Below are 12921 nucleotides of genomic sequence, written 5' to 3' on the forward strand. Positions count from 1 at the left end.
CAGTGCCAGTTGTTTGTGTGTGTGTGTTCACAATAGTCAAATAATCCACATCATCACACACCTACTACCTGAGCAGTTTTTGTTTTCCCAACAACTGTAGTATGTTAAGAAGTTTTTGCAGTATTTTCTCTTCAATTGCAATTAAGCATCACCCATCCGTACTCCGCAAATGAACATTTGCCCAAGTTGGATATTGAAAGACATTATTCAGATCAAGAGGCACTACTGCTTGGCCACTCGTAGGCCCTTTAGTTCAGCCGTATTACTTTCCTCTTCATTTCGGAAGACAACTACACCTTGAGGCATGCTTGATGATTTTTAAACAATGTTGCAATATAATAAGCAACACTCAGCATGAACGTGTCAACACTGAGAGGTCAGCAATCTGCTCTACAATAATGTCGCACTGGTTTGTGGGCGATCACTTTGTCAACCATTGCTTATCCCGTTCACCGGTTACAGCAACAATGGATGGAGCCTATCCTAACTGCCTGGGCAAGAATCAGAGCATACATGCACGCACAATCAGACAAAGATAACCCATGTAAACATAAAATGCAGTTTTTAAATAGTGATTTTATTAATTAAGGAGCAAAAAAATACTATTCACAGCTAGTGGACCCTGTGTGAAAAAGCAGCAACTGAAATTAAGTGTTTTTGGCCCACTCATCCTTCCAGAATTGCAAAATTCAGCAACACTGAAGCAAGAATGGCCTTCTGATGGTCATTGCACAGAATTGCAATCAGATTCAAGTCTCGTCTTCTACTTACTGCATTGTACGTATTTCCACCGCTTACTGTTGGCATCTTTTGGGTCATTGACCTGTTGCGCAATCCAAGTGAGGCAGCCACAGACCATAATTCAACCACCACCATGTTTTGACTGCTGGTCTTTGTTATTTGTTATCAGCACACACTTCCCAAAAATCTTTGTTGTGTTTGTTTAGCAGTGGTTTTCGCTTTGTGATTAGCTGCAGTAAATTGATGCTTTAAAAAGTGGACCAAGTACTATTTCTTTCTTCTTCTTTTTTTTAATGAAATAACCATCTAAAAAAAAAAATACATTTGACTTGGGTTTTCTTTGTTTGTTATTTACATAGTTGCCTGCGGCCCCAAGATTACTTGAGGAAAAGCATTCTGTTATATGTGTTGTTTGGAAATGTGCCAAATTATTACCAAGTGTTACGTATTGTAGTTTAGCAACCACTGTCAGCCATGTAAATAGCAGAAAAAATAGTTTATTTACTGGGACTCGAACCAGGGCCGTTTTGTCGGAAGATGAGCGTCTATCCGACTGAGCTAACTGGCCAGTAATTGTTTTTGTGTTTACATGTTTTGTAACGTCCATACTACAACCTCACTGAAAGCCTATTACTAACCCCAACCTTGTCCCAGTGACAAAAAAACACTAAAAAAACACTTAGGTACCAACCAGCTGGTTAACTCGGGTTCGAGTCCCAGTAACTGAACTTATGGTTCATTTGACTATTTTCTTCGCTATTTAACATGGCCGATAGAGGTCGCTAAACTACAATACGTAACACTTGGTCGTATTTTGGTTCATGGTAAGACGACCAATATTGTTGAAGGACTTGTTGGAATGTGAAAGGCCACATGACTTCTCCTAAATGTCAAGGTTGCGTCACTCTTCGCTACACTACACTGAATAAACAACACTGCCTCCAAGGGTTCTGTCCTTAGAGTGAACCACCTTTTGTCTCAGGGTGTTGCTGGGTTTGAAGTGCATCGGTATTTCATGTTCAGAGAAAATCCTTCCGAGTTTATCCGTCAAACCAGCTACATAAGGGACCACCACATTCCACCTCCTGTTTATATCCCCAGGGTAGGTTGCATTTGCCCTTCTTGTCCTGGTGGGTTTAAGGCCCAGTTAGAATACCCACAGGTAGTTAGAGCTGCCTTGATGTGTGTCTGCTCCTTCTGTCTCCCCTGTGGTTGGGATTTTTTTTTTCTGCTCTGTTGTTGAGGGTTCTGACAACCACTACTAGCTTAGTGGGTGATGGGATTCAAACAGTAGGCACTGGTCTGTTTCCTCAACATTAAGGCTTCCATCTTCAATAACTATTGGACTCTTAGATAACTAAGAATATACAAAGACATATTGTATTTTGCTTCAGATCCAAGCCAAGGCAAAAAAACAAATAAAATAAATACTGTAATAGTTCAGTCAGTACCACTTTACACTTGACAAAAAATTTTTTAAAATGTTTTTAAAGATAGCGTTTGTGCATGATGGAAGGGAATCAGCTGAGCTAATTCAGTGCTTAGAAGGAAATAATTAAATGATCAGGTGAAGTGGGCTGGCGCTGGACCAGCTGAGATTGCAAGTTTGTCTGCTTTGTGCCCTGCCTGAACCAACACATGCTCCATTAACTGTAATAGAGACACCTCACTATATTATTATTGCATTTTATAGGTGTTTTTTTCTGAGTGCCTCTTCATTTGGCTAAGGCGCTGTGATACAACAGAATGTCACAACTCGGCACTGAACCATTGGTGAATAAATTGCAAAGTCCACTGAGAAATAGATTGGAAAGAAGGAAATGAAATCTGTCTCCCTGAGCTATACTCTAAGCAGTGCATGCAAATTACAAAATAATCCCATTTGTAGATACCATACACTTTATTATGTGCACGTGCATAATTTAATGGGATCCAATACATGACACAGTGTTGGGAAAGCTTCTTGTAAAATGTAGTGAGCTAAGCTAAAAGCTATTATAGAATACATTTAGTTTATTTACCCACCAGATAAATGCAGGAAGTTAAGATGTCATAAAATGACAAAAAATAGCTCATCTACATCAATGCTACTTCACTTGGGTGGATACACACAGGCACACCTGTACGGTTTTATTGTTTTGCTGCCAGGAACATGTTGCTAGCTACTATGTCAGCTGTTGATGTTTGCTGATGGTTGACTGAGTTGTGCTGAGTTTAGCTGGCGATTGTTGTGTTAACTTCGGAACTTGTATAGGTTGGGGTGACCAAATGTGCTCTTTTGCCCGAACATGTCTACTTTTTTTTTTTTTTACATCCTGTCCAAGTGGAGAGGGTTCCAAATTCATGAAAATACCTGGTTTACATCATTTTTCATGGGACCAATTAGCAAGTGTTGAAGTTGATTGATGCTTTTCGTAACAAATGGGAGTGCACCGTGTGGTTGACTCGATCAAGAGGGGTGTTGGGAGGGGAAAAGGTGGATTTTGTGTGTACATGGTATTATTCATGTAGAGTAAAAAATGTAAAAATGAGATAAACTCTTTACGTATTTCACTTTCTGAGCTTTTGAATACGGTGCTAAGCTGTTTTGGCGGCCCAAAGTTTTAGCTCACTGGTACGCTCCCAAATCAGAGATTGAGGATCGATCGCCCCACTCCCAAGAAAAAAAGAAGAAAAAAAGTAGATCTTGGGGCAAAAAAAAGCATTGGGTTTAGGATGTTATGTCATCATTCATTAGTCAAAACGAGTGTCCTCTTTTTGGAAATCAAAATATGGTCAAATATGGTAGAATGAGTGTCCTCAAAGACCCCATTAAGTGAATACAGAGATTTATTTCTAGCTTAGTGTTTGCTATTTGACAAAAGCTGTATTAAGCATTCTGCCTTTGCAGGATTATATTGCTCAATTCAGAAAGCTGCTATGTTAACATCTTGAGGTGTACATGTTGCTAATATTTTGGATATCCTATTTAACTTGCACAAAGGGCATGGATTATGCCTGGTATTTGAAAATAATAGCCAGTAAACATACAGCCTAATAACCTCATTTACCCGCAAAGGAAAACCCATCAAAGTGTAATATATGAACATTATCTTTGAATATGAAATAAAGACTTGGAATAAGGATGTAATAACATACTATTTGTTGCCGTTGTTGGTTTGGGGGGGGGGGGGGGGGTTCTGCCACTCTGTTATTATTTCTCCTCACACAAATACATTAACAATCCATCCCCTTCCTCTTTCACCAATATATTTTTCTAACCCTTAAGTATGCGCTTTCACACTCGGCAGATAACGTCTGCACACAAATGTTTCTTTCAACAAGGGTCATTTAGTCACACGATGTCCTAGCTTAAGCTATATTCTGATACGAGAGTGATGAACATGATGGCGGTTTATCACAGCTTGTTGGGAAAAGAATGAAAAGAGGTCTGGCTCATCATTGCAACTCAACTATATCGAAATGTGACAAGGGAGTAGATAGTAGCAAAACAGTGAATAAATAAATGGATCCGGAGGGGAAACACAGCAACTCTTTACACATGGACGAGATAATAGCTTCAAGGTGTCGGACTTCATTAAAATCAGCAATACCAAACTTTATGTGCATCTATTTTATTTTGTTACCTATACCTTCCAAAAAAATCAATTAACTGTTTGATTCAGTTTATTGTCTGCAACGTGTTTGCATCTTGGAGCAATCTGAAAGGCGCAAACTTTCCATTCAGCTCCTCCATACATAAATATAAAATAATAATAATGTAAATAATATACTCTCAATTGCACATCTAGTCCTTGCTGCCTGCATTTTTACATCTTTGCGTGGTCATGACAACGTCACATTTCAGTTCACCAAGGTTCAGCAATAATATGTTTTGCACATGTAACAACATCTAATATGTATCTTGATGGTGGTCCAATAAGTTGACATTTTCTTTTGGGGAATCTATCCTTAAATTCTGACCGGACATACTGCTACGTACTGTAATGTTCCAGGCTTTAAACGTAACTCCTGTTCTTCCATAGCTCTGTGTGGAGGCTACGTGTTTGGGAAAATGGGCACGATTCTTTCGCCGGGATTTCCTGACTTCTACCCCAATTCTCTGAACTGCACCTGGACCATAGAGGTGTCTCATGGTAAAGGTAAGAGATCAAAAGACAACATTTCCTTTACACACTCACACTGTTGTTGCTAAAAACATGTTGCTAGCTATTTTAGCTAACTGAGTTAGCCGAGTTGTGATGACTTTAAACTAGGTTTAAACTATATTCTCTGGTGGCCAGGGCAGTGAGGAAGCGGGTGAAAAATGTAGTCCACCATAATAAGACATGATTGAGTGTGTTTGAAAGTTGGTAGAAAAAGAGAAGATGCAACTTAGTTAAAAATGTGAACTTGGTTTTGTCAGAATCTGTAAACCCGAAGGATGATTCGTATTTAAGCCTTTGTAACGGCATTAAGCATTGTATGTGGAACTCGATGTTTCGCTTGATGCATCAGTCAATCAATCTTTGAGCTTTCAATCTCATGCAGACACACAAGCTTAATAACAGCTACTCAACTGTATGATCACAAAATGGTCAAAAATTCTACTGAAACCTAGTTTCCGCTTTTAATCTAATTATTAATATGTATTATTACTGTTGAACTCTCAAACACATGCCATGAACATAGCTCTAAAAATTCATGATGGTAATTCTCCTGATCCTGATTCTTTATTCACTCATGCAGTTTTACTAAGATTGTGACGGTTAAATATATATTGTTGCGCATAATTGAAATATAACCAACATGGGTTAAGTTCATGTACTTTGTTCTTTTGATGACTTTATGCTCCAGACTTTAATAGGATTCCCTAGTCCTTGCCTTAAAGTATGCTAGTTAAAATAGGTGAATGTATTCTTGATTTTAGCTTCTCCCCAATGTGTGTAATAGCTTCTGCTCATATGTATCCACTAAAATTGATTTTATGACCTGGTCTGTCTATTTGTCATCCAATCATCCATTCACCTTTCTGTCAATCGTTGTCAATTCAACCTTTTTTTTTTTTCAGGAGTCCACCTAATCTTCCATACTTTCCATTTGGAGGAGAATCATGACTACCTGTCCATCACAGAGAACGAAAACTTTCTGGTCCCGGTAGCCCGACTGACTGGCTCCGTGCTGCCACCCAGTGTCAAAGCGGGGCTTTTTGGGAATTTTAGCGCTCAGCTACGATTCATATCAGATTTCTCCATGAGTTACGAGGGATTTAATATCACATTCTCAGGTAGGATAACACAGATTTTTGATTGCATAAATGTATATGTGTGATATATATCGCCTCTCGCCCAAAGTCAGATGGGATAGTGAGGTTAAGCTATTCGGATGGATGGATGGATGGGTTCATGCAGAACAAAGGGCTCTCCCCAAAGTCATGCATATTTTCCTTGCAAGTGTTTCTCTAATCGTTTGCCTGATGTCTTCCAAATCTGTAGAATATGACTTGGAGCCTTGTGAGGATCCGGGCGTTCCGGCTTTCAGCAGACGTACAGGATTCCGATTTCAAGTTGGGGACTCGCTTGCCTTCTCTTGTTTCCACGGTTACCGACTCGAGGGAGACAGCAAGATCACCTGTCTCGGTGGAGGCAGACGAGTGTGGAGTAACACTCTGCCAAGATGTATAGGTGAGACAATAGACTATCCACACCAAATTATGGCAAATCAAGACAGGTTGTATTATTGCAGTTTTTCAGAAGGGCATTATTTTTCAATTGTTTCTTTGTGGTAACAAAATTCAGAAGATTTTTTTTTTGTATGTCAATTTGAGAGAAGTTTATCCTTGGGGTATTGGTAGCTTCCAAAGTTTACTTCTGTCCTTGTGTGACTTGATTTTTTTTTTCTCAGCTGCTTGAGTAGTTGTAGCATTTTACAGGTGACCAAATGGGAATTGATCAATTTGCTGGTTGGCTGTTGAAAGTTTATTGCGACCATCGTAAAGGTCCTAATCTAGGATGAGTCTCAGTGTTTGTTGGACGCTGTCTGAAATCAAACTTATTGGCTTAGTTTAATAAACTGACCTCCAAACATAATGGGACAGTGAAGTCAAGTCCTTGGATTTAGCTGTAGAAAGAACTTATTTGGTTTGACATCCAAAGATAAATAACACATTTATTTGTTGAGCAAATGTATTGGAATGTGTTTGTTTGGTCTGTCATATAACATAAATTATTCAGACCATAAATAGTTCTGCATGTTTACACTCAGTTTACGATATGGGCTTTGCCTGTGTAAATTACATTTTCAATTAGAGGTCTAACAAACAAGGAAAGCAGTATGCTGTCTATGGGTGAGAAACAAGCGATGATCATGCTGAAAATAGATGTAAAATCAATCACAGCCATTCCACAAACATTGCCCGGAGCCTATACTGTACATCTATTTGGAATGTTCCAAACAAGAAAGACCCCACTGGTGTACTAATAAGTCAGTCACATATGTTGAATTGGTAGGCCAAGGAAAACAGCATCAGTTGAATATACAGTCTACTATACGGCAAAGAATGACCTTAAAACACTCTTGTGACATCAGCAACAACGCAGGGGACAAGAGTGATTTCTTCTGGGACGTGCTCATTCATATTCATTGCTGATGTAACTCAGAAATCTACAGAAACGTTTCTCTGCCAACTTAAAGAAAATGTCATCAAATTGTTAAGGAGATAATTCATCATGCGGCAAGAAGATGACACAAAACACACTGCCAAAACAACAAAGGAGTTCATCAGGGCATAGTATTAGGTCCTCAAGATTAAGTCACCGCTCGGCCCTCCACCCCCAACAGCAACCTGTGGTGAAAGCCTGTGAAAAAAGAATGCCATGGTTTGGTCATGTCTGGAGGTTACAAGCTTCAAGGGGGAAGTCAACCCAAACATTTTCTTGTCAATATGTTCTGTGCAGCCCTACTAGTCTAAACACAGCATTCTGATTAATATTGTGTTTGCGGAATATGAATAAAGCAGCAAAATCCACCCATTTGTATCCATCTTTACGTTGTACAGCCACCTGCTTTCAACAAAATGACATCACAGTTTTGCGGGGTTCAAGTAACGACCAATTACAGCTCAGCTTGCAAACATCACATGACCAAAGTCAGAAAAAAAGTGAGTCGTGATTGGTCTGGTAGCCCTAAACAACTATGATGTCATTTTCAGTAAGTGACAAAATGGCCGCCCCCTGAGATGGATAAAAACAGCTGGATTTTGCTGCTTAATTCATATTCCACAAACAATGTTATTCACAACAAAAAGATTTAGACTATTGGGAGCCCATTTAACATATTGTCAAGAAAATTGTTGGGTTATTTCAATTAAACGATTGTTTTAATTGAAGTTTTCAGTACTAGGGATTAGGGAATAAAACCTATATATATTTTTTAATCTTTTGTGTGAGAAATTGACCTCACTGTTGTAATATTTTTGGGAGGCACCCAGAAGACTTGACTGGGTCCAACCACTTTGTAAATGTCCCTCACTCTCACTTTCCTGCCTTGCAACAGACTGTCCATGGGGAGATCATTAGAGCGTTATGAAACGCAAGTCCCTCCCGTTTTCCCTATTCTAATTTATCCATGCATATTTTTAAAAAGCCTCTTGTTTACCTTGTGTTTCCACCTCAACCCTTCTGTCTGTCATTCCCCCCTCAGTGTGCTTTTTTTATGCAATTTACCCATTAATGGTAACACTGTTGGATTTATAATATTCTCTCTTTGGGTGTCAAAGATATGTAGTACAAGCTGTGTGGTTCAGGAAATGGATGGATGGATGGATATCATGATGTACACAGTAAATCGGTCAGTGTTAAATTTCCAGTGTTCCATCAAATATGCAGTAAGCGGTGTTATTTTTACACTGTTAGGATAAAAAGTTACACTGTCAGAGTACATTTCCTTAAAAGGATGTTGGGTGTAACCTGAAGAGCACTACCAGAAACTTTCCGATTTTCCAGCGCATTGTCGACATTTCAATAGCGATATATCCAGTTGCTGTTGTTGGGGCGGTGTGGCTCAATGGTAAAGTGGTCATCTCCTGACCCTGAGAGTGAACCCACACTCTCAGGCCAGTGTGACTCTGTCAAAGTATCCTTGAGCAAGATACTGAACCCCCAGTTGTTCCTCACACTAGGTCATCAATAGTCAAAATGAAAAGCGCTTTGAGGGCCTTGTAAGGAGGAAAAACTATATGAATGAAGCACCGTCTACTAGAGTAAAGTGTAGTTTAAGTTGTTGTTTTTTTTAACACTGACACTAGTGCAATATACTCAAAAGTGTTTAAACCACCAGAGTTAAGTGTAGTTTGGCAGAATTAAATCTTTAACACTGACACTAGTGTAGAGTACTTTCCACACTACTCAGTGTTAACCAGTGTAGATTTTTAACACTATACAGTGTTGGAGTAACACTGGTTAAGTGTGGAAAAAAAGTAACACTTATTTACACCCATTAGTGTGAAAACACTTTTCTAGTGGTATATTTAACACTCTCGGTGTTAATCTAAAACTGGTGATTTTGCTGTGTACAGTCTTTCTGTTCAAATACTATAGTCTTCTTAAAGTTTAAACAACTTCCTTTCTCCTTTTATAGAAACATATTTGCACTCTAAGCAACGATAAATCATGCACCTGTTAAGTAAATACATTTCCTCTATAGTCCTTGGATTCAACATGAGGTACACATGTGCAGGATGAGTTCCAATCTGCCTTCACAAAGACTCACTTCTGTCAGAGATGTGATGAGTCTAAATATAATTTGTTTGTTATTACGGTTGTCGTTGGCCGTTTTATAAGGGTATATTATAGTTAAATAAAATAACCAAAAATATACGCACAGTATTATTTTGTACTTTCTGGCATTTCGATTGAATAATGCTGTGTAACTACATTTTTGTACAGTCTATTGGTCATGCAGTATTGGAGAGATGATTTTGTGTCATTTAGACTTCTAATTTGGCTTTGCTTTATTATCAAACAATTGTAAATATATTCAACATTCATTACGTTATTGCGGTTGGTTGATTGTCATCGCTGTTATCACTATTTGAATGTTATCATGAAGCTGTGTTGTCCCTCTCCTCTCCTCTGTCAGCCCTTGTCATGTTGTTTCACATGACGCAGAAAGCCAAACCAGATCTGTGACTGCTGAGATAATACGCTGAAATTGCACTCATTTTGATCCGCATGCCATGTTTGCTTTATTGTGTTGCTATAGCCGAGTGTGGAGCCACCTCCCTGGGACCAGAAGGTGTTCTTCTCTCCCCGAACTTCCCTTCCAACTATGACAACAATCACGAGTGCATCTACCGCATCACCACAGAGAAGGGAAAAGGAATCAGGCTGAAAGCTGAGAGCTTCTCTCTGCAAAATGGAGACTATCTCAGGGTATTTGTGCAAATAAACACACACTCACGCACACACTGATACAGATGACTTAGAATGTAGATTCTGAAAACACAATTAGTGTACACATTTGACTTATGTGAGAACAACGATCAACAGCAGGGGTGGAGTGGATCCGTGGTAGAGTGGTCGTCTTGCAACCCAGAGGTTGTGGGTTCGATCCCATGCCGTTGTGACCACGTCAAAGTATCCTTGAGCAGGACACCAGTTGCTCCTGATACAGCATCATCAATCGGTGAATGAGTAGTGAATGAGTGGAATGTAAAGCGCTTTGAGGGCCTTGTAAGGTGGAAAAGTGCTATCCAAATGAAGTACCATTTACCAAGTACCATTGGAGACCATCTTGCATCTCTAATCATGCGTTCGTGTGTGAAAATGAAGATGCGCCTATTTTTACACCAAATGCATGGGCGCCTGTCTGCGAAAATAGAGCCCATACTGTTCAATTGGGTTAGAAGTACATATGTTAAATTGTGCTTATGAAAATTACAGCCAAGACTTAGTCTACAAAGTGAATTTTTACAACACCAGTTAATATCATAATAGGCATTCTCCATATATTTTAATTTGGCATTCTTTGATTTATTAGAAATAAAGTGAGCTTTGCGATATTACATATTTTCTATTGAAAATTAATAATGAGATAATACACAAATGTTTTGTTGTTGTTGTTTGTTTTAAAGCATGGTCTTTTTTTTGCATTTCAAATGCAAACTACAACAACAATCAGCAATCAGGTTTTTGTATTGGATTAAGTTCAATTGTGCAGATGGTCACAATGTTATAGCCAGACCGTGTATACAATATGTAGTATTTTCTATGAACCTATTGACTAACAAGCACTGACTAACATCATTTCTTAATAAAGGTATCACAAAATATAAGAATATTTATATTTAAAAATGTCAAATATGACGATTACAATAGTCCACTAGAATAATTGTTTTCTCAATTCATAGCTCGGCGTAATCCGCGAGGTTTACCCTCTTGTTGGACATGTTAACATGCTCTGTACAAAAGCACAAGCACCCCTGCAGGGGTGTATTAACCATGTTTCTATTATCACTGATTGTGCTCCTGCTCCAATAGCCACACAAGCTGAATGAACGCATGAGAAACAACGGCACTGAAGGATTGATTCTTTCTCTGTTGACCCTCAGCACATTACCTTCAGTTACTGCAGAGCTGGAGGGTTAGCTCAGCATCGCTTTATCCCTGCGCCCCAGCTAGAATCCTACCACTGCAACATGGAGCCATTTATTTTTTCAGTTTCTATTTCACTCAACTCACATAACTGGTCAATTAGGAAATGTCATCCGCCATTTAGCCAGAAGTGCAGCACTTAGTGAAGCTAGTATGCACATTTTATTCCATCCAGCTTAATACCTGTACATTTCCTACCATTACCACTATTTCTTCTTCTCTGGAAATGTCAAATCAGCTCAAGGTGTATTATTCATGTCATCGATAAGTTATTTTAACAGCCATGGCATTTTCTGACTAACATTCACAACTTCTCTTAGCAGTATTAGGCCTGAGGCCATGGTTAAGCCAGTATGTGGTTAGAGCGTATCGTCACTATTAGGCCCCAAGCATAGACTGAGCCCGTCTGTGGTTAGATTGTATTAGCAGGGTTCTGCCTGACTTTTAAAGAGGCTTATCGTGACTGTAAAATAAAATGGAAGCGTTCCCGGTGGGATAAGCATGACAAAAGAAGAAATCTTGTTATGGGGAAGTGACACCAGGATGGCAAACAGTCATAAACATGATTTAAGTAGCGCTGATGAATGCCAAAAAGCCTCAGATGGCATTATTATTTTCTATACTGCTTCAAAAATGTACAGAAAATAATAGCATTCTATTGAAGGCAGCTATTTGAGCTGCCGTGCGCCTAAATGAGGTTTGAGTAGTAATATGATTCTGCTGTTTGCAAGCAGTTCAATTAAATCAATCACTCCCGTGTCAAAATAAAAAGCATAACCGAATAAAGAGAATGCCCAGAGGTGATAGAACTTATTTTCTGTACACATTGACAAATCGTATTTGCAGTCAATGACCAACATCTAATATAGCATCAATTTAATGTATGTTTCATCTAGGACTGTCACTAACTAATCAATTATTCTATTTATCTACTAAAGACGAAGCCAACTTGCAATGTAAATACAACAGGCCAATATTGATGTTATGTATGTTAATTTAAAATAAGTTTTGATGATAATAATCCATCATGCAACACTCAGGCTTTAGGTGAAATAACCGCTTCAGCCCTTGAACTCAAATTAAATTTCAATATAATAAACGATAATACGGAATATAGATGGTGGATTTTAGGAGTGTCCAGCGCAAAGCTCTCAATATATGATTCCAATTAACTCAACTGTGGCCATGAGCTTTGACTAAAAAAAAGTGGTTATAGAATATCACACTAACTTTTTGCCAAGACATAATAAAGTGTTTGACAAAATGTGCTCCAATACCCCAACCATCCCACCCTGAGGTCAAAAAGGAAGATTAAGACAGAAAGCAAGTGCAGGAATTTGTGTATGGGAAAAGGGTCCATCAGACAGAGGGACCAGGGTGGCAGATGGTGACATGATGATTTATGAGCTGCAGGGCTTTTCATTAACCATAGCGAGTTTTACACAAGCGCAGAGCATGAGAGAGAGAAGGAAAATTAGGAGCTAGTGACAGGAAATGGGATGGTATTGCAAATGAGGAACAAGGAAAAACAGTTTGAGCATGTTTTTCT

At 38.8% G+C, this 12921-nt stretch overlaps 1 protein-coding gene across 2 annotated transcripts in view; it reads left to right on the plus strand.

The window, feature by feature from the left end:
- The window catches only part of LOC147177030 (CUB and sushi domain-containing protein 1-like), a 383887-nt gene that overhangs the window by 260422 nt on the left and 110544 nt on the right, over positions 1–12921 (plus strand). For both annotated transcript variants that reach the window (XM_086070543.1, XM_086070544.1), the window contains exons 21-24: positions 4767–4883; positions 5792–6007; positions 6216–6404; positions 9982–10151. In XM_086070543.1, coding sequence (XP_085926669.1) covers positions 4767–4883; positions 5792–6007; positions 6216–6404; positions 9982–10151 — 692 coding nt within the window. The remainder of the gene's footprint in view (positions 1–4766; positions 4884–5791; positions 6008–6215; positions 6405–9981; positions 10152–12921) is intronic.

The sequence above is a fragment of the Leptonotus elevatus genome, chromosome 3 (genome assembly GCF_054856555.1).
Source record: "Leptonotus elevatus isolate MCC_2025b chromosome 3, RoL_Lele_1.0, whole genome shotgun sequence".
NCBI lineage: Eukaryota > Metazoa > Chordata > Actinopteri > Syngnathiformes > Syngnathidae > Leptonotus > Leptonotus elevatus.